Source organism: Podarcis vaucheri, assembly GCF_965113315.1.
Source record: "Podarcis vaucheri genome assembly, chromosome: 9".
In the NCBI taxonomy this organism is placed as follows: Eukaryota; Metazoa; Chordata; class Lepidosauria; order Squamata; family Lacertidae; genus Podarcis; species Podarcis vaucheri.
Window position 1 is genome coordinate 77,712,148 of NC_138767.1, and position 27,296 is coordinate 77,739,443.

Consider the following 27,296-nt stretch of genomic DNA (forward strand, 5'->3'; position numbering starts at 1 on the left):
AATCCCTAACAAAATTCCTGGCTGCGCCGCTGCTCCAATCTGAGGCTCTGCCCCCCTGACACAATTCCTGGCTGCAGTGGCGTAGCGTGGGGGGTGCAGGGGGGGCCGGCCGCACCGGGCGCAACATCTGGGGGGGGCGCGCTCGCACTCGCAGCTCTCTGCCCCCTGCTAAAATCCACGGGTTAGGGGGCGCAAATTACTTGCCTTGCCCCGGGTGCTGACAACCGACGCTACGCCACTGCCTGGCTGCGCCCCTGCCCCTGGGGACCCTCCCCTCTCCCCTCGTTCCCGGCAGGTGGGCGATGCCCGCGCCTCGGGCTGGCCGAGAGCAGCCGGGCGGAGGGAGCCTTCTTCGCCCGAGGGGGCGGCGGCGAAGGCGGCAGCCCTCGCGCATCCGCGCCCTTCCCCCAGCTCCCCGGACGGGGCCCCGGCGAGAGAAGGGCCAGGGGCGGGAAGGGGAGCCTCGCCGGCGAGGGAGGCCGCGTGGGACCCGCGCGCTGCGCCCGCCAGCCCACCTGCCCGGAGAAGCGCGGGGACCCGGCCGGGCGGAGCGGCGACTGCCCGAGAGACGAGGCGTCGGCGTCCGGGGTCCTCGGTGGCGCCGCGGCTTTTCCTGCCGCTTCCTCTTCCGGGCTGGGGCCTCTCCCGGCGCCTCCAAGGCCACGGCAAGTGGAGGCTCCCAAGACGGGAGGCGCGCCCGGGCCAGAAGAATCCGCGCCGCCCGGCCAGCAGCCCAGGCGGCGCGCAAAAACGCACGAGGCGCTCGCTGGATCCGGCCCGGGGCGCCCGCAGCCCGGCACCCTCTTCTCCCAGGGGCCCTTTGGCCCTGGGCAGCCCTTCCTCGCCTCCCGGCGGGGTCCAGCCAGCTGCCTTCACTGCTGGCGGGGCCAGCGGGTCTTCGACGGCGCCCGTTTCCTCCTCCGTGAATTGGCGTGAGTCTCTTGGAAAGCCCCCCCAGTTGGTGGCCATCGCTGCCTCGTGCGGGAGCCAGTTGCTTCCTTGCATGAAGGACTTTTCCTTTCCTCTGCCCTAAAGCTTTCGACGGTTCCCAAACGGTTATGTTTGGGTATGCGTCTTGAATACCATTTTTGACTCGCCGGTGGACACGTCTAAATTCAATGCATATTTGAAACTTGCCACTTCAAGAATGAGTTCGCTTTTATCAACATAAATTTATCAACATAAATTTTATCTTGCTATAAATTTGCAGGTTCATTGGCTTTTGCCCTCAGCTCGTCTGTTGACATAGAATCTAACTGGGTATATGTGTGTAACGGAGCAAATTTTCTTGTATCATAACTGTGAGAATGATCAGGCACATAGCAGAGAGCAAGTCCTACTGAACTCAGTGGGACTTTTGAGTAAAAATGCTTAGGATTGCAGTACAGTGGTACCTCAGGTTCCATACGCTTCAGGTTCCATACGCTTCAGGTTACAGACTCCGCTAACCCAGAAATAGTACCTCAGGTTAAGAACTTTGCTTCAGGATGAGAACAGAAATTGTGCTCCGGCGGCGCGGCAGCAGCAGGAGGGCCCATTAGCTAAAGTTAGGTTAAGAACGGACCTCCAGAACAAATTAAGTACTTAACCCGAGGTACCACTGCATAATACTGCAGTCTTTTACCCAATTACCTGGGAGTAAGTTCCATTGAATTCAGTGGGACTTACTTCTGAGTAGACACATACAGTGCAAGACTCAATTTAAAGTGGATTGGCTACATTTTCTTTCAAAATTACAGGAAGGAATAAATACAAAGTGCTTCACATGTCAGCATCACATTTCTTTCATTTGGTACAAGTATTTTACAGCAGTGCCCTCTTTATGTATTCAAATAGTGTAAACGTATACAGTGGTACCTCGCAAGACGAATGCCTCACAAGACGAAAGAGTTTTCCGTTTTTTGAGTCGTTCCGCAAGACGAATTTCCCTATGGGCTTTGCAAGACGAAACGTCTTGCGAGTTCTTGCGAGTTTGTTTCCTTTTTCTTAAAGCCGCTAATAGCCGTGCTTCGCAAGACGAAAAAACTGCAAGACGAAGAGACTCGTGGAACGGATTAATTTCGTCTTGCGAGGCACCACTGTATTGTCCTCTAGAATGGTGTCCAAACTTTTTTCAAAGAGGGCCAGATTTGATGAAGTGAAGGGCCGTAAGGGCCGACCAAAGTTGTTGAGCTTTTTAAAGGATTTCCCCCCAGGAAATAAACTGCCACGGGGGACAAATTAGGCCCCCAAAACCGACTTTGGGCATGCCAGCATCTAGGTCCAAACAAACACCCCCATCCCACCTATTATAAGCAATGCTTATCTTGTAAACTTGCCATTTGTTTTATCATGACAAAAGCTCCCATTTCCCCCCAAAAAGGCAGGATGGGGAAGTCTGATCTCTTCATCACTTTTCATTGATCTCCGAGACGTGGAAAGAGAAAAAGAAAGTATATTTCCTGGAGTTGGATCCCTTCCAATTCCTTAGCTTTAACAGCAGAACAAGCAGTGGACAGCAACAAAACACTTTTCAACGTTGCTTGGAGGGCAGACTTCCCCACCCCTCTTCAGAATTTCAGAGTTACAAAACCACAGGGGACCCAATCTTCAGCTTCACTGGGGAGAGCCACCAGCTTCAGTCCAACTATTCCCTCCCTCTCCCTGCTTCCTCTTGTAAATGAGCCTTCCACTTCAAGGGGAAAGGATCTGAAAGGAACACTCAGGTAGCAACAGAGAAGGCCAGGCGCTTGCAACAAACGCCATTCACTTTTTCCTTTTCTCTCTGGCTGAAGCCCACAGTAAATGCTGCCAGGCTGGGAGCCTCAATGGCGCTCTCTGGAAGCTTCACCTGGTGCAAAAATCCAGGCTAGCCCCCCTCCCCCCAGCTACAGCTCTGGCCAAACTGCACCTTAATAATAATAATAATAATCCATTATTTATATGCTGCCCATCTGACCAGGCGCAGGCAGGGAATGCTCTACCACCAATTCAGCATCTTTTACATTTGGCACAAAATGCAAGCCCCACTGGGACTGGTTCCAGCTGAGTGAGGCTGCCAAAAGTGCAGCTTGCCTTTGGCACTGAATTTTTCAGAAGGAACCGCTGCAGATTAATCAGGTGATTTGACAGGTATAGGCACCCCCAACACCTATCAGAAGTGGCCCCTGGAAGGTGGGCTAATCCAAGATCCAACGGGACACTGGGATGTAGCCAGCGACGCTTTCCCACCGATGGAACGTACTCCTGCGACAGGGGTGTGAGAGAAAGGTCAAGCCATGCTGTAGGAATGCAAGGCTGCTTGTACAACCTTGGATACTGCCAGTATATATGCAATACTCACTTGGTTTTAATTAGCAAGAGCTTGCTTAGAAGGGAAAGGCCTACAATGATTCCCAATTACTTCAGAGGCCAGTGTGCTACTTGCTTGCAGTGCCAGGATAAATGTTCCACATGCTATGAAAAAATACCGTTATTTCAGAGCTGCTTAGGTCTGGTGGACGGAGTTGAATTGTCTCTCTTTTGTATGTGTTTTTATGGGATTTTATGCATCTATGCATATATTTATATTCACAAACATAGGGACAGGATACAAATGTATCACATTATTCTTGGGCATATTATAAAGAAAGTGAATGGCCAACTGCATGTCAAATTTTGTTGGCAAACAATAGTGAATTACGAGTTCCAGACACCATACCTTCTGACACCAATAATCAATTGCTGCCCCAGGAAAAACCCCTCCAGTGATATCCTGTGGTTTTGCTGCTCATCTACAAACAGTGCCAATTGAGGAGAACATTGCATTCCCTGTTTGGTTATGTTCCACATTTCTTTCAAATACCTTCTTCCGAAGTCACATTCTTTTTCTAAATAAACATCTGTCAGCATTTGGTATACTTTTTTTCAACGTGAACATTCATTTATAAGGAAATGCCTACCTGTGCAGTTTGTGTTTCCCCCCCTTAGTAATATACCCACACATAAGACGCACAACACAAAATGTAAAATATCTCTAGTTTCCTTCTGTACAATATAAAACTGTTTATTTAAAACTTTTTTCTTTTCATTGCCTTCCAGTCTCCTTCCTGCTGAGCAAGACTCCTGAAGAGTTGTTTCACTTTTCTTTTTCTTTCTGAATCCCTGAAAATTAAAATAAAATTACTTTTATTTTGGAACTACACGTCCAATGAAATTTTGAAAGATATATACAACCTCTGATACAGTTTTAACTGAATTGGTGGATATAAGAAATCTGCACCAATCACCTCCACCTTTCAAAATTTATGAGAACCAAATGGTCCCCCCCCCCCAGACCACCTTACATTTCTGGTTTTCAAATGACCTCATGTTTTCAGAATTCATAACAGTAGGTGATTCTTCAAAGACAGGGAAACAAATCCCTGACAGAGATCAAACCATGCTCTATAAAGGCTGAGTGCATATATCTTCCTCAGCCATGCTGAACAGCCTGGATTCAGAATAGGAAGGAACCTGACTGCATGTTAGATATGAGGATTAGTGCAGTCTGTTACTTCCTTGTGAGTTAGTGATTGCTGGAAAAATATAAATAGGGCATTATCTGAACTGATAAAAGTTTTGTATCTTGCACTATAAAACATACAGACCACCTAATGAAGGGTTAGATTTCATCTAAAATCTGGTCTATTTCTACATTAAAACCATTGCAATAGATCATCTTACTGCTATCTCTCTTAGTTATCTCAAGGATAACAAATTTAAACCAAATTTAAATTTAAAAGAATATATGCATTACCTTTCCATGGTTTCTGCAAGCTGCATTCTAGCAAGGAATTGGTTATCTTTGCGGATCTCACGAACAGCTCCCTTAAATTCACGTTTGTGCTTATGAATTAGCCGTTTTCTTTCCTGCTCTTTCTTATTGCTTTCTTGTTTTCTTCCAAATTCCAGGCTGAAATTATAAAGTACATTATCTCAAACACACTTTTCTGCTGGACTTAACTGGAAATTTTGCATCAGGACCACCAACACTACAAACATATTGAGGACATCGTTCATAGCATAATAATCTGATCCACTTTTATATGGTTTAAAATATGTAAAGTTAAAATACAGCAGAAATATTTCCACATTATATATAAACTGTTATTTTTAATTTATGTAGCTTCTTCCAGCTATTAACAAAATTGTTGTGCAAATAGGTGATGCAGCCCCTAAAAATGCCTTTTACAAGCCAGTAAATTAAAGGCATTAGAATAAAGTTACAGAAATAAACTGGTGTTTCACAGTAGCAGCAGCAGTAAAGTCACAATGCTTTGCAATTCCCTTTCCTTACCTAGCACTGTTTTAGTAGCATCTAGTGTACTAACCCTCAAATTAACCCTCTGATATACATAGGTGCCTATCCACCAGAAACCCCCCTAGGTTTTTTGCACACCTCAGGTAGGCTTAGGGTAGACTGGTTAAGCACTTTGACTGAGGCTGCCCTATGGCTAGATCACATACCACACTGGCTGCTTTGAAAGCACGAGAAACCATGCGGGAAGGCAAAATATGAGGTTAATTCTCATGCTACCCAAGGCAAAATAATTATTACCAGCCACATGGTTCCCAGTTCAAAGATTAATGATTCAAGATAGGATGCAACCATCGGACCTTAGCTATATGTCTTTAGCTTTTCTTCCTAGTCTCATCACCTGAATTAATTTCACATGGGGCAATAGACACTAAGCAATTATGTGCATTAAGCAGAATTGAATTAAACTTCAATTGTTGAACAGGATTTGTCATGGATGCAAAGTGTCAAATTTTATTTGCAACACAGGCAATCTCCGTACATGACCCTCAGCCGTATTTCTTCCAGAGCTAGAGATACTTACACTTTCACTATTTTGGGTGTGAACAGCTTCAAAGGCACTGGCTTTTTCTTTTCACACACCAAGGGACAACGTTGCCCTTTGCTCTCCAGCTGTTTCAGAACACTGTCAAACAGCTCCTGAAAATGAAACTCTGCTTTAAAAAGGCCGTTGAATAAAATGCAATAAAACAAATACACAGATACAGTTGTAATATAGTTAACATATACTAACAAAAACATGTTAGTGAAATTGTATCTGAATTTGCCTGCCGCTTTCAAAAAAGTTTTTGATAAAAGTCTTCCAGCAAAAGATGCCCATGTGAACTTAGCAGTCATGAAATAAGAGGATATAGGTCCTTTTAGGGATCAACAACCAGCTAAGGAACTGGAAGCGGAGGGTAGGAGCAAACAATTCTTGCAATGGAAGCAAGCAGGCAGCTGGGGTCTGTACTGGAGTGATACTGATGGTTCATACACAAGCTGGTGTCAGGCAGTCAATGAAGCAGCCAGGTTTGTAGATGGCACCTAATTAATCTAGATGTGAAAATCCAAGTGGACTGAAAAGATCTCAAAGCAGATCTCTCCAAACTCTGAGAATTGGCAACAACCCGGCAAATGTAGTTCAGTATACATATGTGCAAAGTGTTAGAGACTGGGTCAAAAGGCTAACTTTCCAACAGTGTGAGTCTATGAAAATTGTCAGTGACTAAATAGTGGAAGATAGCGCCATGAGAAAGGTAACTTAGTGTGCAAATTAACAAATTTTTAGCACGGTATTTGCCTTTTCAGCATGCTGATTTTACATTCATCTGTGGTGTAATGCATTTGAAATACCACACACAGTTCTGATTATCCCACCTCTAAAAGGGCATTGTATCAGAGGTGGGAAAAGGGCAACCAAAGTAGTCCAAAAGATGGGAAACCACCTCTCAAAAGGGCAGGCTAAAGAGTTTGGAGCTTTTTGCTAATAGGGGGAGAACTAAAGGGGAGGGAGAGATTCACAGAACTTATATATGGTGTGGAGAAAGTATTTCTCCCTCTCATAATACAAGAACCTGGGGTCACGCAATGAAACTGACTGACAAAATCCAGGGCAGACAAGATAAAATCCTTTACACAACACATAACTGACCAATGGAATTCATTGCCACACAGTGCAGTGATGGTCAATAGCTCAGACGCTTTAAGGAGGATTAGACAAGTTCACTGACTGTAGTTCGATCAGCAACTATGGAATGAAGGAGATGCACAGAACCTCCCCTCCGAATTCTAAAGTTGCTAATAAAAAGCCCACTTTGATTATTAGTTTGGTCACTTGCTCTCAGAAATTCTGTCAAGCAGTTTGCCTTTCCACACTGACAACTTTTGAGATGTCTAGCAAATGAAAGGACTGAGTGTACAATCTTTGAAGGTACTACAAATGTTTCTATTGGGTGTTTGCCCCACAGAATGCTTCACAGACTGAAACTCAGTGAGGCGGCAGCATGTTTTACCTGCAGGTGTTGAGGGTACCTAATCATTGGCATCTGTGTCCTAAGCAGCGTTTGGATGGGCTGCATTATTTCACTGAATGATGGAAGTGATCCATATGTAACTGCGCATCTCTTAACCAGGTCCAGGCACAGGTCTAAGCATGATAACCTGTAAAACAATTGGTAGTTGCCATATCAAAAGCTTAACAACAACAATCTTTATTACAGTCCAGAGACCCAACAAAACATTACAAATCAATACACAGTTCATACAGCCTACCTCCAGGTTAATCAAGCATTTTGTTTAGAATATAGGGCTCATTTGTTCTTGCAACCACCGATAAAAACTTTGCCACTGCTTAAATGACAAAACTGGCATTGCAATTTTAATGAAGAATTTGGAACAGTTAAAATATCTACTTTTGCCCCACAATTAGCTGAGATTACAGGCAAATGTTCCCAAAGTGAAGCATTTTCTTGCACTCCACACTGCTGGTGTGCAAAGCAGTTCTGTTGACGGTTTCCCCAACCCAGTGTAAAGTCTTGGAAGTGCTCAGAGCTGTCTGACTGGTAAGGAGAGACAAAAATGAACACTGCTACTTTTAAATTTCTGTTCTTCAGCCAATGAGCCCTATTGGGCATACATGCCCTCTGTGGGCATGCTAAAAGGTAGAGACTGGCCCACAATCTTGCAGTGAGCTTGTGCCAGTAAGCCCTTACATACAAACTCCATGCTTTATCAGATCTATTTACACTATTATCACATTACATTTCACTCCACCTCCCTGGGTCTTAGGGACTCTAAGGATTAGTGTAGGACTGCTTGCCCCTTGCTATCAAAGTTTACATCTTCTACATCTTTATCATGGGAAGGCTGAGGTCAGCAGGAAGAAGAAATTACGTGTGGTGGTTGTTCCTCATCACACCTGAGGGCACTAAGCAATGAGAAAGAGATTCCTCTAAGTAGCACCCTGCAGCCCTATTTCTAGGTCTGCACACATCATCCCCAAGGGATGTCCCCATGGAACTTCCTGCCCCACATTTCCTGCAGTTGGCACAGGGGCTGGACAAGATGGGCTCTGAAGGCCTTCAAACACGTATGTGTCTGCGAAAAATAGGACTGAAGCTTTCCGGAGCACACCTAAAGCTTTCCTGAAGCGGCAATTCATCTGCAGACACCTTTTACTCTCCAACCGCTGCAAGGCTGCACTCTCTGGCCACTGAAGACTATGAAAGGACTATTTCTTCTGATTTGCTTGATAGTGGAGTGCTTCATAGTAGTTTAGTCCGCTACCACTAACCAATTTCCTAAAGGCAAGGTGAAATATTTTGCCCACAATATGATTCTGTGTCTGTTGCTAAGGGACACAAAAGACAGTTCTTTTATACTAAGTATTTATGCACTGGATCTATATCAGCAGGAACACATTCTAAACACATTCTAGCATACCGCAGATGATTCATGCCTGTTCTGTCGTCTTTAGATCTAGTTATAATATGGAGTGGAAGATGCTGTTTTTGCCAGGTATCTGCATCTGCTTTGTCAGTGACAACAAGCAAGTCTGAGCGTTTTCCTAGTGACGCAAAAGGATGTACCAAGGTATAACCTGGAAGAGAAGAACACACTCAGAGATTAGTTTTAATATTGCTGAATATCTTATGGTATGGTAAATTTCAAAATAGTAAGAGACAGAATCACAGAATTCTAAAAATGTTCTGATGCAGTAAACCAAGTAGACTCAGAAGGGGGGGGGGAGAGAAAAAACATATATGCCTATTCTCCCCAGTAACCATACCTTGAACTTCTTTGTTTGGTATAGCCATGTAAAGAACTCCCAGGAGAAAATTGACAAGTTCTGGGATGAATCTTCGAGATAAGGATATATATTCTAGGAAGAGACAGCACACGAACAATCCTTTAACAACATCTTGCACTGTTGTTACTGTGCACTAAAGAAAAAAATAGCACACGCAATTATCAAACACAGAAAACCAATTATTTATTCTAATTAGTCTCAATTAGCAGGTTATCAGTACAGTGGTACCACCAGTTGCAAACAGGATTCGTTCCGGAGCTCTGGTCGCATCCTGAGGAATTCACAACCGGGGGTGCTGCTTCTGCAGCAGACTGCTGGAGAAGGGACTAAGCACCCGGCCCCTTCTTCGTCTGTCTATTGAAGAGACCCTCACAGGGGGTTTTTTTGGGCGGGGGGGAGTGTTGGCAGGGAAGAAGAGGGCAAAGTATGATAAAAGGTCAGGGAATGTTTTTAGTTTCACCAAGCAGAACAGGGATGGAAGGGTGAAAAACCTCAGAAGGGGAGTAGTGAAGAGAATCTTACACAGCAAGAGAGGGATATGGAGGAACAGAAAAACCAATGAATCCCGTTGCCTTGCAATCATTTCATATAGAGGGAAGAGTGAAAGAGAAGGTGGTTGGCAGAAACACTGAGGAAATGTAGCCCTGAACAGAAAGAAAAGTTGAAAACCATTAAATTATAAAATCTATCCCAACTCTTGTTGGACCATATTAATGTCCACCTTTACAAAATAAGTCCTGAAAAATAAAAGTTCCAAGGTCTACTAGAAGCCAAGACTGCTTTCACATGTACCGTATTTTTCGCTCTAGAAGACTCACTTTTTCCCTCCTAAAAAGTAAGGGGAAATGTGTGTGCGTCTTATGGAGCGAATGCAGGCTGCGCAGCTATCCCATAAGCCACAACAGCAAGAGGGATCGCTGCTTTCACTGCGCAGCGATCCCTCTTACTGTTCTGGCTTCTGAGATTCAGAATATTTTTTTTCTTGTTTTCCTCCTCCAAAAACTAGGTGCGTCTTATGGTCTGGTGCGTCTTATAGAGCGAAAGATCCGGTAACTTGGAATTGACAGCTGGGTGGAAACCCCCTGCCAAAAGGCAGTCTACAATTCCTGTACAGGAGGCAACCATTTTAGCCACATCCAACGTGCAATCGCCAACATGTGGATCCTTTTGGACCTGGAAGGGGAACAGGCTGTGGTGCACTTATACGCGGCTCACTGACATGCAGGGGTGGGAACAGAACATGCGTAATGGTTCACTGCCCATACATGCACAAGAGGAAGGCAATTTTGCAGCCTTGGAAAGTTATGAAGGAAGATGAGACAGTACACCACGGCTTTAGACAGAGAGTACAGAACGTGCAATCGAGTAACTCTTGGCAATCAAGCCCTAATACTTGATTATGTGGTGATGTGGCTATCGAAAGGAACGTGTGTAACCTCAGCAGAATGGACTTGAATGATCTGTGACAGCAACACTACAGGTCTGGCATAAGAGCCCTGGAAAGCGAGATCTGCATTTGTCTGAAGATCTTCTGGCTGAGTTGGGCTGGTAGCGAGCATGCATCGTTGTTTTTGTTTTTTTTGATAAAGGGGCACACATATGCTATAAATGCTATAAAGTGCTTTAACTCCTCGTTCTTGGTTGGAACAATCCTACACTGTAGTGGTCTCTTTCCCCATACATATGCACACACAGAGATTGCCCTGTCATTCTGACTCGAGGCCCTAAAACTATGCAGAGAGATAGCTATGAAGTTATTATAATTTGCCATTCTGCACTTGCTCATTTACCTATCTCAGAACAGGTTCAGATCTGCACAAAATTACAATCCCTGCACCATTCACCCCATTTTCCACTATGGCCACTAAACCCAGGTACAGTGGTGCCCTGCAAGACGAATGCCTCGCAAGACGAAAAACTCACTAGACGAAAGGGTTTTGCGGTTTTTGAGCTGCTTCGCAAGACGAATTTCCCTATGGGCTTGCTTCGCAAGATGAAAACGTCTTGCGTTTTTTGCAAGTTTGTTTCCTTTTTCTTAACACCGTTAATACAGTTGCGACTTGACTTCGAGGAGCAACTCATAGAACGCGGTGTGGTAGCCTTTTTTGAGGTTTTTGGCGATTTTTGAAGCTTTCCCAAAACTTTTCCGACACCGTGCTTCGCAAGACGAAAAATTCGCTAGACGAAGAAACTCGCGGAACGAATTAATTTCGTCTTGCGAGGCACCACTGTAGTGGAAAGTTCTTACGGTGTTCAGGGAAGTTCAGCCTCAAATTATGTCCCCCAAGAGGAAGGAATGATATAAGAACTTTAGGCAGAAGGCCTCTGTATATAGTCAAGTGCATCTACAAAGATGGTAACTTTGCATACAGTCAAGTGGATCCATCTTCTTTTAGATGCGTAACTGAAGTTTCAATGGAAATCTTTACACATTTGAACTAGGTTATTATAGAAAGATCTGTGTCGTTAACAATATTACGGACATACCTTTGTGAGTAGCTGGCTCATATAAACCAAAGACGGTGTTACCACTGGATGCCAGAAATCAGAGGTTGGAAAAAGTACTGCAATAATTTTCAAATATATAAGCTGAAAGGAAAATTATTCAGTCAGTAACAGTGGTGAATTACATTACCAACTGCTCAGTAAGCTGTCTAAGGGGATGTTAATGCCCCATTTCGCACGGCCCTTGCAGCAAGGAGCTTGAGTTGTTTTTGTGGGTTCCGGTGCCCTATCACTGCAGCCATGTAACCATGCAGAAAAGAAATGGCTAAAGTGAAGCAATCATTTTCCACACCTGCTCGTTGCATTCCAGTTTCATAAATTGCCAAAATACCATAAAACCTAGTCGCTCAGAAGCAGCTGTCATGTCCCCAAGTTTCATGGCGCATAAGGGTTAAACTCATTTGAAGTCACTGGACATTCAAGTAAATGAGCTATAGACGCTATACCATAGAACATCCATATGTTTATGCACATTACAATAAAAGAAGTCAACTTCTTTTAAGAAACCACTATTTTAAAAATTATTTCTTAAATTTGTATGCTGCCCTATACCCCTAGATCTCAGGGCAGTTCACAAATAAAATTTGTGCATGTCTCCATTCTACTTTCCTCAGTAAGAAGCAACAGTGAGGCAGTCAGGCCGTCTTGGTCAGTTAGGCTTGGCCCAGCCATAATCTGGCAGAAGTCCCCCCAGTGGCCATTCCACCAGGCTTTTAATATTTCAGGCAGGACCTCCAACAAAATGTTAGTGCATCCTTCTCACTAACTTACAAGGTGGCTCCTGCTCTGTGTTCCAACCAGACAGCCACAGCACAAATATTTTCAACCAAAAGCTGTACTGAGTGCATTGGCAGAAAGATTTTCTATAAATGCAATAAATAAATAAAGACGTACCATATCTAACCCTGGAAATGCCGCATGACCTTTCACTGCTAGAATTTCTTCCATGTCATGAGCAGCATCTTGAAGGACAAGTTTAACATGATTACTTGCAGCTTTAGGGAACATTTGGCAGAGATCATACAAGGGCCTGTTAACAAGAAGATCAAGTCAGATTTAAGGACAATTTTTAATGGCCTTTAAATTCCAAAAGAAGAATGAACAGCTGAAACAATATACCCAATTTCTACCCAGGCAGCTTATCCAGAAGAATACCATAGTTGATGATATTGACCGTCAATGAGCAGAACTCAACGGACATCTAAAACTCATCAAACCTATTCATCCTGGTATAGGACATTTGGACCTCACTGACTGGCAGGTGTATAACAATTGCCTACCTCCTGGTGAGCTAGAGCACAGCTGTCAACGTCTCCCCTTTTTTTAAGGGAAATTCCTCGCAAGAAAAGGGAGAAGTTGACAGCTATGAGCTAAAAGTCTAAGCTGGTAAACATCTTATTCAAAAAAATCTTAGAACTAGGTATTTATAGGTTTTTCCTCATAAAACCAGAGACTGCGTACTACAAAGTTGTTAAGATATTTCTCAGTGACTTAGAAAACAGACATATTCATAGTCTACAGCACTTTATCACTAGAAGAGTCTGAAAATGGGACAATTTCCCACCTGTCAAAACATGGGCATCAAAGCTCATAGGTCAGTACTACAGATCAAAAAGGCATGACACATTACAGTGAGGCATGCGAGTTCCTTTGTCTGTTCAGATTTTTACTTTTTGGAGTGGGGCAGAGGGAGAGGAGTGCTTCCAGTAGCAGCCAGGAACCGTAGTCTCCGCTTGCATAATTTATTTATTCTATTTCTATCCTCTCCTTTCTCCCTATGGCACCCAGGGTGGCAATAAAATGATTGCAAATTTCATTTATATAACGTTTAGGTAGCTGCTACACTGTCTAGAGTCAGTGATCAGCTGGACATATAAAGGGTGACTTGTAGGGAGTCTGGTCCTGAGCTGCCTACGACTTTGTATACTAGTTTCAGCACCTTGAGCACAGCCTGGTAGCCTACTGGCAGCCAATGCATTATTCTCAACAGCAGGGTAAAATGATGGCAATATTCTGCCTCAGTGAACAGGCAAACAGCCGAATTTTACATTGGCTGCAGTTCCTGGGCCAAGCTGAGGGATAGCCTAACACAGAGAGCATTACATCTGCACAGCTGCAAGCCATGCCTATCTTTTAAACCAAAATTTAAAACTAGTTGACAAACTGGCTGAAACTAACCTTAGGTCTGGTACAGCTAGGCAAAGCACAGGGAGTGAAATTGTGTCAGCAAAAAGAGCAGCAAATACAATAAAATTTATGTGTGCTGGAGACAATTTAAATTGAAATAAAAATATAATATACTTACATTACCAACTTATCAACAGTTTTCAGTTCCGGAGGTGTCTGACGTGCCAGCTCCCCAACATACTCCAGAAGGAATTCAAACAGTTTCTAAAGGATAGGTTTTTAAAAAGTAAATGAACTTTGGAATGCAAAGTTCTTTGTTCCCTTCAATTAGCAACCCCCCCCCCCATGTTGATGTGTGAATAATGTACCTGATCACAAAAACATACCTCTAACTTTGCTTTGTTTCCCACTGCAAGGCTTGGGTGATTAGACTTCCGAATCCGTTCAATTACAAGCAGTTGTTCTTCTGTTGTTCTTCCCAACAATTCAGCTTTAAGTTGCTCATAAGATTCTGGAGCTATTGCAAAAATGAAAAACGTATAGCTATCTTACAAAAAACAAAGCACAAACAATATGCCATAGAGAAATTGCACTATGATTACAAAATGAAGACTAAAATCTGTCCTTTAGTAAGCTGCTACAATAGTTGCCTTTGCCCTGAATCTGAAGAATAGGGGGTCCAGAGCAGCACCTTTCAGTAATTCCTGTTCTCTGGACAGCTTAGTCAGGTGTGATAACTCCTTGAGCCGTAATAAGCTGGCTCTGGCTAAAACAGAAGGAACAGAGGGGTGACCCTGAAGGCCGGGGCAGCGACCTCCAAGTCTTTCCGTCATGCTGCATCTGCTTTTCCTCCTCACCAGGTTGTTTTAATATGGCATCATCATCTTTATGCAGGAGAATGCTGGAAATTAAGTGATGCAACTGCAGCATCCAACCACTTTAGGAATTTTAATAACATGCATAAAAAACGGCTTTAGGAGCTCAGAGCACTACCACTCAATTTTTTGCTTGTGAAAAGTGCCACCCACTCAGAGAGCATCAGACTGAAAGTGTGGGGCCGTGGGGAGAACAGAAACACCCTTTGAGGTTTACTCAACTGGGTGTGGTTCAGGAGAGCACAAGAGATGGCTTTAGTAGTCAGAAGGTGGTAGTTAGCTCACTTTTGTGGTCCTGCCCCTGGTGTTTCCTCCGATTCTGACACAAGTTCCATTGTTCCTCCTCTTTCTCAGGCATCTAATAGGCCAAATTCCACATTTCCCCCATGTTTTGTGGTTAAACCAGAAGGCAGCAATGTAAATGCTGTTTAAGATTTGAACTTTTCAAGAGATTATTTTATCATGTTTTAGATGCTCTTCTTTCTGAAAAACCAGACCACGCTATTTTCTACCAGTGAACAAGGAGCAGTGCTTTCCTACAGAAAGTATCTAATGCAATTTGAATAAAGGTGTTTTTCTTCCTACCAGCAAACAAATATGGCACCTCCAGTTTTGCAGCTTCTCTTTTGGCATCTTGCTTCTTCATATGCAATTCGTTCTTCCTTCCTTCCCTCCTTCCCCTTTTCTGCTCTCCACTAGCAGCGGCTACCTCCATGACCTCCTCTTCAGTTTCAACATCAGAGGGGCTGTCAATATCATCAGCACCAGTCGCAGCTTCTTCATCACTCTCCTCTCCATCACTGCTGCCGTCTTCTCTCTCCACACTCTCTTCCTCGTCTTTATCATCGCCAATATTCAGCTTGCCATCCTGTTTAATAGGTTGAGATATATATATCAATCAGCGGAATCTTTAGGCATTAAAGCAGAGTTTGCTTCTCAGTGAAGTCTCCTACTTGTTTGACTGGTGGAGATTCTGGGGGTGATCTCCTTGCAAACTATGGGGAGGGGGGCCTTTGAGAAGAAAAACCTGGCAAAGAGTATGGGTCAGAAAATGCCTCCCCACTTACTCTCTCCCTAGAAGCAGTTGAGATTGACATAGCTAAAAAAAGTACAGCCAACAATAAATAAAGTGTCCATAGCAAAAAGGGCAGGTCCAGGACCACTCTGATGAACTAGGAAAAAATTGACAGCAAAACAACTTCTCAGTTCTCCCTATTGCTTCCATTCAGTAGTCCAGCTGCTAGGGTGTAACAGAGCACTACCCCCAAAGAAACAATGGCTCCATTCCTCTTGAGCCGCAGACCATCTCTGGTCAAACCATCCCTGTATGACTCCCACTGGGAGTATTACTGAATGGGATGGATCCAAGATACAGGGTGTCAGGCTGAGGGAGAAAGCAGACTTCCCAGGGCACCACCATGACCAGCTGTACAACTACAAGGGATTTTAATTCACATGCCAGCAATGTTACATACTTAGTATTCAAAGTAATTTATGTCCCGAGGCCTCTGCAATTTGCTCCTAAGGTTGGCATGGCTGGATTGTGATCTTTTTGTTTCAGCTTCTTTAAAAACTCAATGAAAAAACACGTACCTTATAAGAAAGCATACGCCTGTCATCTTTATCAAGGAGGAATCCATCTGCCAAATCGTCAGCTGATATGTGCTTGGGTTTCTTGTCTTTCTCAGGCTCATCTCCACACATTCGACGTAATCTGTCAGTCTGCAATGTATAATATGTTGAGAACAGTAACATTAACAACTAGTCTGATTTTTTATCACAGAAGGTATGATAAAATTCTGCTACAATGGTGCAAGCATTCAATGAATGATGGAGGCATTTATATTTGTCAGTGATGGGTAACAATATTGGTACAGTGAGCCAGATTTTTATCTCTCTCCACTCTATGAAGCAACCTGTCTGTCAAGCTTCTAATGTCATGACAATGCCAGGTTATTGACAGGTGGACAATCCCCATCCACCTGTCAAAACTGTCCAGCAGGGTGTGGGGATGAAACTGCTTCGTCAGGAACACATTGGAGAAGCAGCACCCAGCAGGTTCAATCCTCCTGGCTGAAGGGTTCTGCTTCACCAGCAGGGACCAAGCTGGCAGAAGACCCTTCACTCCATCAGATGATATAAGCTAGGAACATCAGCTGATGGGCAGAGTTTGGGGAAAGAGCCTTTCAGACAAACTTGGCCAGGTTGGAACTGATTATTCCAATAAATTAAGATCTACACGAATCAAATTTAACATAAAACATGTATAATCTGTTGATTACATTTATATCTTGTATAAAACGTTCAGGACAGAATACCCCGATTTTCTCCTTATAACCATCCTGTGGTTAAGATGTAGGTTAGACTGGTTTAAGGTCAACCTGAAGTCTAAATCAACACTCTAAGACACCATAGCACTCTGGCTCTCAAATTGTGCTCAGGACTCAGAATAAAACAAAACCAAACAGCGTTAAAATGCCTAAAATCCATGGAAAAACCAACTCAAGAAGCAGCAAAGGGGGGAAACCAAGTTAGTGTCTAACCAAAAATGAAGCTAGAATTAAGAGGCCTGGAAGTCTTTAGTGGTTACTTGCCCAGCCTCAGTTGGCAGGGGGACCCAGAGAAAGGACTGCATTCTCCGTGTCTGGGCAGGTATATATGGTAGGAGACAGTCCTTCAGCTATTTCAAGTTAAAATATTTCATGGATATTTATGGCATCTTGTATATTCACAGTCACTGAAAACAGTTTATTATTATGTGGAACACAATACACAAACACCATACCTCTAATTGGAGGAGTCTCTTTTGTTCTTCCTTGGCTAATTCTTCTTCTGTTTTCATCCTACCAGAGGGTTGTGCCTTCATCTCAAACCCAAGCTCCCGAACTATCATATCATATTCATCAGGCTGTGGGGGGGAAAAAATCACAAACAGTAACTCTCTACAATAGGAACCTTAGAGTAGCCCTGCTGGTTCAGGCCAAAGGCCTATCTGGTCCAGCAGAATGTTCTCACAGTGCCCAACCAGATGCCTCATTGGGAAACTCACGAGCAGGACCCAAGTGAAACAGTCCTCTCCCCAACTGGTATTCAGAGGCATGTACCCCCAACAGTGTGTTGAAGAAACTGGACGTGAGATGGGGTTAATTTCCTTTACGAGTGTAAACTACCCCATGGATGAGCTAATTCAAGGTGCGTGGACAGCCAAGCCAGTTGCTATGGTAATGCCCAGGGCAACAACTATATCTGTGATTAATGTTGTGCCAGCTAATTCAATGGTTTCAGGTGTCCAACTGTTAGTCTGCAGTTATATAATAATAATAATAATTATTATTATTATTAGTACCCCGCCCATCTGGCTGGGTTTCCCCAGCCACTCTGGGCGGCTTCCATAGAAACCAAAAAACACTAAAATATCATACATTAAAAACTTCCCTGAACAGGGCTGCCTTAAGATGTCTTCTGAATGTCAGGTAGTTGTTTATCATTTTGACATCTGATGGGAGGGCGTTCCACAGGGCGGGCGCCACTACCGAAAAGGCCCTCTGCCTGGTTCCCTGTAGCTTTGCTTCTCGCAATGAGGGAACCGCCAGAAGGCCCTCAGAGCTGGACCTCAGTGTCCGGGTAGAACGATGGGGGTGGAGACGCTCCTTCAGGTATACTGGGCCAAGGCCGTTTAGGGCTTTAAAGGTCAACACCAGCACTTTGAATTGTGCTCGGAAACATACTGGGAGCCAATGTAGGTCTTTCAAGACCGGTGTTATGTGGTCTCGGCGGCCGCCCCCAGTCACCAGTCTAGCTGCCGCATTCTGGATTAGCTGTAGTTTCCGAGTCACCTTCAAAGGTAGCCCCACGTAGAGCGCATTGCAGTAGTCCAAGTGGGAGATAACTAGAGCATGCACCACTCTGGTGAGACAGTCTGCGGGCAGGTAGGGTCTCAGCCTGCGTACCAGGTGGAGTTGGTAGACAGCTGCCCTGGATACAGAATTGACCTGCGCCTCCATGGACAGCTGTGAGTCCAAAATGACTCCCAGGCTACGCACCTGGTCCTTCAGGGGCACAGTTACCCTATTGAGGACCAGGGAGTCCTCCACACCAGCCCGCCCCCTGTCCCCCAAAAACAGTACTTGTCTTGTCAGGATTCAACTTCAATCTGTTAGCCGCCATCCATCCTCCAACCGCCTCCAGTTATTCTGCTAGTCAATGTTACTTTTGTCCAGTGTCACATCTTGAATTACTGAATTTATTTAGAGCAACGGGAATATTCTGTACTTGCATATATCCATATATATAAAGCCTACAAGCTGTATATATCTATGTCCAGAACTGGTTTACTGAGCCTTATCTTTTGCAACAGTAAACTATTTGAATCTTTCTCTGTGTGGTGAATGGAACTGGGAGCAACTTCCACTTCTTTGGCATAAAAGTTTGCATTAAAAACTTTTAAGTATTTCATTAACATCTATTTTAAGTAACTCCCAAACCTGGAAGCATTAGAACAACATTACAAATTTTCTTACATTTAATTCTCACCTATCTTCTGTCATGGAATCTAAGGCAGTGTACATATGACACTGCAAATGACTGCCTAGACCCAGACAGGGCTCACGAAAACCTCATTAGTTTACAATGGAATCCTAAACATGTCTATGCGGAAGCAAACCCCTTTGTGTTCAATGGGACTTACAAGGTGCGAGTCAGATTGCAAGTTTACCTACTTACACATCCACCACTGAAACAGTTGAGAATTATCTACAAGAATGAAGTTGGTGGCCTGCTCTCTTCACTTTTTTTGAAGGACACAAGAACAAACACTTGATTTTATCTGTAACAGGCTGGATGCCTTCAGAGACATGTAGCTTAACACTTGGAATTTCAGAGAAGGGAGTGTGGGCTATTCCATTAGCTGACCACCAGATGCCTCTGACTATCCATCTACTGTCACCTAGCAAATGCCATTCCATCAGGGTACTTGAACTGTTTCCATGCCAGTTGGTTATTTAAGAACTGTAGCTTTAAGAACTGGTGCCCAGGTTTATTTCTTTTTTCTCTTCCCTTTGTATGCAATATTGTGTGTGTGTTTTAGATTGTACTCCTGAGGGCAGAGACTGTCTTTTAAAAAATCAGCCATATAATTTATAATTTTTGACTGAATAAGAGTAAAACTTAGATAAATAAGGGAGATCCACTTCTGTCCAGATTTACGGAGTCTGGAGAGAGGAGGATGTGGCAAAGCAGGATCTAGACTATCACCTAAATGCACAGGACGTTAAGAGCAGGGAAGCACGCTAAGAGAACATCACTAAAATTCACAAAGTTTCAGTTTTTCTCTTTAATTCCATACAGGAATTTGTACCACTAACAGGCTGGGCGAAAGGCTGGGCTGGATGAATCCCAAGCCGGAATTAAGATTGCCGGAAGAAATATCAACAACCTCAGATATGCAGATGACACAACCTTGATGGCAGAAAGTGAAGAGGAATTAAAGAACCTTTTAATGAGGGTGAAAGAGGAGAGCACAAAATATGGTCTGAAGCTCAACATCAAAAAAAACGAAGATCATGGCCACTGGGCCCATCATCTCCTGGCAAATAGAAGGGGAAGAAATGGAGGCAGTGAGAGATTTTACTTTCTTGGGCTCCATGATCAGTGCAGATGGTGACAGCAGTCACGAAATTAAAAGACGCCTGCTTCTTGGGAGAAAGGTGATGGCAAACCTAGACAACATCTTAAAAAGCAGAGACATCACATTGCCAACAAAGGTCTGTATAGTAAAAGCCATGGTTTTCCCAGTAGTGATGTATGGAAGTAAGAGCTGGACCATAAAGAAGGCTGATCGCCGAAGAATTGATGCTTTTGAATTATGGTGCTGGAGGAGACTCTTGAGAGTCCCATGGACTGCAAGAAGATCAAACCTCTCCATTCTTAAGGAAATCAGCCCTAAGTGCTCACTGGAAGGACAGATCGTGAAGCTGAGGCTCCAATACTTTGGCCACCTCATGAGAAGAGAAGAAGACTCCCTGGAAAAGACCCTGATGTTGGGAAAGATGGAGGGCACAAGGAGAAGGGGACGACAGAGAATGAGATGGTTGGATGGTGTTCTTGAAGCTACCAACATGAGTTGGACCAAACTGCGGGAGGCAGTGGAGGACAGAAGTGCCTGGCGTGCTCTGGTCCATGGGGTCACGAAGAGTCAGACACGACTAAACGACTAAACAACAACAACAACAACAGGCAGAATACTATTTGAAGTAAAAGTGGATAGCAAGTAAAATAAGGCTTACCTTGGGCTTTGCCTCTTGATCTTGTCTCTCCGACTTAGGGGTCTTGTGGAACAGAAAGGCTTGAACCTCCTTCCAATCACTGTTGAGTTTTTCTGTAAGCTCCAACGTATTCTCCCTCTGCGTTTGCCGCTCCCTCTAAACAGAAAGAACAATTGTGGGAAATGGTCTTTCATGCAACTAGCCTTTAATGTGCAAACTCCTCTCTTGAAAACAAAGAGAAACTGAAATTGCACACAGCCAAAACAGAACCAAATTGAACACTGTATCTCACAGAAAATGGCAAATATTGGTTAACATTGTTTGTTTTATTTCATTTTTTTAATTTCAAAGGAATTCAAATTTAGTACAAGAAACCCAGAGTTTACCTTTTCCAGTTTGGATTTTGCTATCATTTCTTCAATGAGCTCCTTCCGTGACTTAGGTTTTTTATCTTCTTCGCTTTCCTTCCCTGTGATGGCTTTCTTACAGAGAAGTCCACCACCTCCAAAGTGAGCAGCTGTTAATTCCGCTAGAGATGAAAGAATGAAGCTGCTTAGGAAAAGGTCAAATGTGGCTTCAGTCCTAACCCCATTTATTGGAGAAGCAGCTCTACTGAATTCAATAGTGCTTACATCTGAGCAAACATGGTTAGAATTCCACTGCAAAAGTACCAACTAAGCTAGCAATGTTTGTTAAGAACCAAAGAATCTTTTTTTCTGTGTCCTAGGAAACACTGAGGAGTTTTGCATGGCATCTCTCGGGGTGGCATATCAAAACACTTCTCCAACTCTAGAGACTGTGTTAAATGAAATAAACAGCACATTTTAAATCATAGCTGTCATTACTCCTAGTCAAAATAGACCCACTGAAATCAATGGACTTAAAGCCTATTGGTTTCAATGGATCTACTCAAAGTATTACTTACGTTAGCTATCACACTATAATTTTAACTTCTGAAAGTAGAGTCTTAAATACAGTCATACCTCGGAGGTTGAACAGAATCAGAAGCTGCGGAAGTCCGGCTTCCAAAAAAAGTTTGAAAACCGGAACACTCCCGGTTTTCAACCATTTGGGAGCCGGAACGTTTGACTCCCAAGGCATTCGGGAGCCAAGGCACAACTGTATGGGTATAAAATTAGAACATGTGCCAAATTTTAGTTTCATGTTCAATCACACCTCCGGATAACTGTAGCTACTTGCATCTGAAAAGCTCCACCATTGCAATAAATAGAAAATGTGGTGCCTTATTTAACACACAATTGCCGTATAGTAGGACATATGTACCACTCTGCCTTTTTGACTCTTCTTACCTGAGAGTATTCCTCTTTCTTCAGTGTCGCTGTCACTATCAATAGTATCATTACATTTTTCAATGTCTGCTAGAGAATGGCCATAGTGGGTTAAATCTTCATCTTCATTGAGATTATATATATTTTTCTTTTCATAATTTTTCTGTAACAAAACAAATCAGTAAGTGTTTTTTGTGATCGTTGGTAAAATATTAATTCCTATCCACGTTGTCAAGACATAGAGATATTGTGCCTATACTTTGGTTAAGCAAAGAAGCTTAGACTTCTGGGTAAGGCCTGGAATGAAGAGAAAGTAGCTCTCTATTTAGAAGGGTGTGTAGAGAGTAAATGTAGAAAAGTACATTCCTGACTGCAGCTAAAATGTCAAAGTCAACATACAGTGGTACCTCGGGATGCAAACGGGATCCGTTCACTTAATCTCTGCTCTGTAGTTCTCTTAACTCTTATTCACATACATATTTTAAGTTTCTCAAGTGACTTAGATGTCTAATTTACATATGGCATTTGCTAGATAGACCAAACAAAATTCTGCAGAATGAATAAATGATAAAACCACATTGCTGCAGAGAAAGCAAACTTTCAGATGGCTTAACCATTGTCTACCTGAACACCAAGAGCCATGTGCCAGCTTCCAACTCTTCCCTTGTTTCTTCCTTCCTTCTATATATGTTACTCTGCCTACCAATCCCCCACCTATTCCATGTTGTCTTCATTATCACCTTGCTCTTGCTGCCCTTCTCACATGATAGAAGTAATGACCAGTTGGCCTTACGTGCTAAACTAACAGCCTATTTTTCAACACTGCCCTTAAAATATATTTTGCAGTTGGTGAACAATTGCTTATAATCCCAAACAATTTATAAAAGCAGATACAACACTGCCAAAATGGTTTAGCATCAACTCTCCAACATGCTGATAACAGGCAACTCTTACACATCTTTAGTTGGAAATAAATACATTTTAGAACAATAAGACTTACTTTCAATCAACTGTGCATAGGATCACAGTTTAATGTTACTGGAAATTCTGTTTGGTAAGAGAGAAACTACAAACCTCTTGGAGAAGTGGAAAAAACTGATCTTAGTAAAATGTGGAATTAAGGTAGAACTTATCTTCAACTTTGCATATACTTGATAAAAATACAGGTCAAATGTCCGTTCAATTTAATATTTATTTATAAGAGAACAGGAAACTTCTAAAGAGTTGCTATGTCACTTTCTGAAATAATTTTCATTATTACCTGTTGTTCCAAAGCAAACCTCTTCATCATTTTTTCTTCTGGACTTATTTTGGTATCATATTCCCCCAAACGTTTGTCTTTAAAGACATTGGACTTTTCCTTTTCTTTGTATTCTTTCTGCAAAGTCTGAATACGCTGAAAAAGCAAAATGCCACAATATATTAAGGCAGAAACAAATATTACTCAAACAGGGCACCAATAAGCAATAGCCAAACATGTTACAAACCATATATTATTAATTTACAATGCTACCAATGTTTTCGGGCTTTTTAGCTGCTCACCTGCTGGTTTTTAGTTCTCACATCCTCCCCCCCCCCTGAATTATCCTCTTGACCAAGACGCAAAATTAGGTGATGCATAGTTAGGAAACAGGGATGTGGGTGGCGCTGTGGGTTAAACCACAGAGCCTAGGACTTGCCGATCAGAAGGTCGGCGGTTCGAATCCCCGTGACGAGGTGAGCTCCCGTCCCTCAGTCCCTGCTCCTGCCAACCTATCAGTTCAAAAGCACGTCAAAGTGCAAGTAGATAAATAAGTACTGCTCCAGCGGGAAAGTAAATGGTGTTTCCGTGCGCTGCTCTGGTTCGCCAGAAGCGGCTTAGTCATGCTGGCCAGCTCCATCGGCCAATAAAGCGAGATGAGCGCCGCAACCCAAGTCGGTCATGACTGGACCTAATGGTCAAGGTCATGATGGGTTTTTTTTTTAGTATGACAATATTATTTATAGTGTTTGCTAAAATTAATTTAATGTCATTTGTAAGTTGCCTTTGAAAGATTTGTATCCCACATCATACCATGACATGGAAAGTTGCAAAATTGTCTGGCCCCATTTCCTAGTAGGCATTTAGCAAGAGCACAATCTACACCTCATGCATTCCTAGCCAGCACAGTCTCCAGGCACAGTCAAGACTCTCTTGCCATCTAATTGCAGGTGATCTTGTAGGCGAGTGCAGTCTTTGTGGAACTACTACCTGGGAGGGATGGGCCCCTGACCTGTTATGAAAGATGAGGCTGCTGAACACTTTGAGGCTGGGGTGTTGTTTAGGAGTTTTGTTGCTGCTAGTGATATTACTTTTGTATCTCTTAGATTTTAGTTTAATTGATGTGGAAATTGAATAATTTAGCTGTGCACTTTTTAATATTTTATTTATGCTTATGCCTACCTTTGTGATATTTGTAACTATGTATTTTTTCAAGTTGTAAGCCACTTTGAACATGCTGTCAATTGTGGAACGGCAGAAGACAAACAAGGTATGTATTGAAGTACTAGCATTATGAAGAAGCACAATGTGAAACATGCGCTATTTTACAGCATACCTAGTGGGTTCCAAATATAATTTGATGTGGCTTTACTAGCTGATTTGCTTTATTGGGTTGGCAAGTTTTATTGTACTGAGAGGCACATGCTCAGGACCGCCTCTCCACACCATCTGCCTTTCTCCATGAGAGGTCCGGAAGGTGCCAGCACAACAGCGGGCCCTTTTTGTGGTGGCTCCCAGTTTGTGGAAAGCCCTTCCCAGGTAGGATCTTCATAATAACCCTTTAGGTGCCTGGCGAAAACATTTCTCTGTAAACAGGCCTTAGGTCGATTATACAATCTGTGACCTTTTAGAAGTGGGCGGTTTATCTTTAATGTTATCTTTCTCCCCCCACCCCGATCTTAACGTATCTCTGTGGGGGTTTTTTTGTTTATCAGTCGCTTCGGGCTGCAACGGCCAAAATAAAGCGACGAACAGTTTTAATAATAAATCATCATCATCATCGTAGTCACGACAAGAGGAGCCCCGTTTCTCCGGCGGCAGCCAAGGGCTCACCTTCCTGTGGGCCTTGGAGCGCGTGACGCCCGGCAGCCCCACGTCGTGCCTCGTCTTCCTGCCCAGGATGTGGAACTTCTGCCTGTTGACCTTCACCTCGAAGGGGTTGCTCGACACCGAGGGGGCGGCAGCGGCGGCGGCGGGGAGGCCCTGAGCCCGCCTCGCCGCGGCGCCACCACCGGCCCCCTTCCGCTTGCCCGCTTTGCCCATCGCGTCTCACACGGAGCGGCGCTCCCGCAGCTCTCTCCCGTCGACGGAGCTCACGCGACTCCACGAGCCCCGGAAGCCAGCAGCTCACGCCGCGATAACTCTCGCTCTCTAGTGTCGCGAGATCTCTCTTCCGGCGGAAACGGACCGTAGAGTCGAAGCCGCTTACGGAAAGGAAGGGCGCATCCCAGAATGCCTCGCGCAGGGGTCTTTATGGCTTCCCCGCCGCTTCATTCTCCGCGGCTGGGTTTCGGGAGTCCGCTCGCCCCCTGCTGGCGGGCGAAGTTAGGCCTGGCACTGTCCCGCCTGCGCAATCCCGCTGGGAGGATCGTAACCGGCCTGCAAATGGACCAATCGCAGCGGGGCTGTTTGGGGAGCCGCCCCGAGGGCGGGGCTAACTGCTTCAGGCTGGCGTCACTTGCGTCCGCACATCGGCTATAAATAAAGGGCCTGCGCAGCCCTCTTCGCATAGTCTTGGCATTGGCTAGCTTTATTCCCTAGGCGGTGGTTGAATCTGCCGACTGGAAACAAAGGAAACTGAGGCCGGTTGTCATGCGGCAGCGACGCGTTTACGGGGAAGCCAAGAAAGTAGCAAAGAGAGGATTTCGAGCACGTTTTTTGCGTGAGGGGAAAAAAAAACATGCTTCCAATGTCTTTTTCTTTTTTTTAAAGCATGCTAGTAAAAATACAGACAGTGCATTTGCAAGTTGCGAATGAGATGACTGTGTCAACCGCGCAATGTAGCCAAACTTACTATTGCAGGTTAGCGGGTGGAACTGAAGCCGTTTAGAACTTCTAGGTGAAAATAGTCTCCCATGTAGACTGAAGCCCTTGTGCTGGCACGTTGCTCTTTCAAATGTTTAAAAGCTTAGAAAAGAAAACGAACATTTTCAGACGAAATAAGGTTTGAGTTGGAAAGAGACTATTTGTTCCTGCAGCAGCACATTGGGAAGCTCTGCAAAACCCCCACACTTTCAGTTTGCCAAAAAGACTCCGGGACGTTGGATTATTCGTGAAACCAGCTTACTTTTTAAAACAGTTTCTCTAAAAAATAAGTCAACATACTTGTTGAAAAATTGATATTAGCCATACCTTTTTGGAATAATAAATGTCAAAACAAATGTTATTCCTCCATTGCAAGGTGCTGCACTAGATGACCCTTGAGGTTCCTTCCAACTCTATATGATTCTGTGGCAAAATACAGTTGTATATATATATTTTTCTACGTTGTAAATATGGGTCCCTATCTTACTTTACAGTTTCATTCCTGGAAAAATCCAGTAAGTCTCCTTATGTTTATTGTGTTCGTGGTCTGTTTCACCTAACACTTATACTATTTGTTAATTTATTTTGTTGGAAACGCTGATTCTGATCAATGTTGATTGTGATTAATTTTAATAGTATAAATACGTAGTTCTTTTTTGTTATGTTACTTTATGTCCCTCAATTGTCTCTTTGCTATTAAAATTTTTAATTATTACTTAATCATTAAAAATAAAGAGCATGAATTGTCTGCTGCTGTGTTTGGCAGTGAAGACACTACTCATTCACAGCCACTGTAAAATCTACAGTTATACCTCATGTTGCGTTAGGTTCATGTTGTGTCAGGTTCATATTGTGTCTTTACCACTTGCGAATGTGGCAAACCTGGAATTGTATACTTCCAGGTTTCGCCACATGCACAGAAGTGTTCTTCGCGCATGCACAGAAACATTCTGCACACTTCACACATGCGCAGAAGCGCTCTGTCATACTCTGCGCTTGCGCAGAAGTGCTGCTCTAGTTGCAGACTTTTCGGGGTGCGAACAGCACCCTGGAACGGATCGTGTCTTCACCTGTCAATGGTCTTG

General features: G+C 43.6%; 1 protein-coding gene across 1 annotated transcript; it reads right to left on the reverse strand.

The window, feature by feature from the left end:
* Nucleotides 1-3,984: 3,984 nt before the first annotated feature.
* NOP14 (NOP14 nucleolar protein) lies at nt 3,985-25,464 on the reverse strand. Its single transcript, XM_082238516.1, has 18 exons — nt 25,240-25,464; nt 23,428-23,562; nt 22,188-22,329; nt 21,264-21,406; nt 20,899-21,033; nt 17,400-17,522; nt 16,208-16,336; nt 15,200-15,482; nt 14,126-14,256; nt 13,918-14,003; nt 12,507-12,642; nt 11,595-11,696; nt 9,087-9,240; nt 8,741-8,897; nt 7,312-7,459; nt 5,841-5,956; nt 4,757-4,912; nt 3,985-4,122 (listed from the first exon to the last, which is right to left on the reverse strand). The coding sequence occupies exons 1-18, from the start codon at nt 25,447-25,449 to the stop codon at nt 4,029-4,031; spliced, it is 2,580 nt and encodes an 859-aa protein (XP_082094642.1). The 5' UTR covers nt 25,450-25,464; the 3' UTR covers nt 3,985-4,028.
* Nucleotides 25,465-27,296: the final 1,832 nt, after the last annotated feature.

Excerpts from the sequence above, each read along its gene's own strand:
- NOP14 (XM_082238516.1), bottom strand. The coding sequence starts at position 25,449 with ATGGGCAAAGCGGGCAAGCGGAAGGGGGCCGGTGGTGGCGCCGCGGCG. Across the intron at positions 23,563-25,239 it reads GCTCCAAGGCCCACAGGAAG|CGTATTCAGACTTTGCAGAA; the intron begins GTGAGCCCTTGG and ends TTGCTTTTTCAG. Across the intron at positions 12,643-13,917 it reads ACTGTTGATAAGTTGGTAAT|GCCCTTGTATGATCTCTGCC; the intron begins GTAAGTATATTA and ends TCTTGTTAACAG.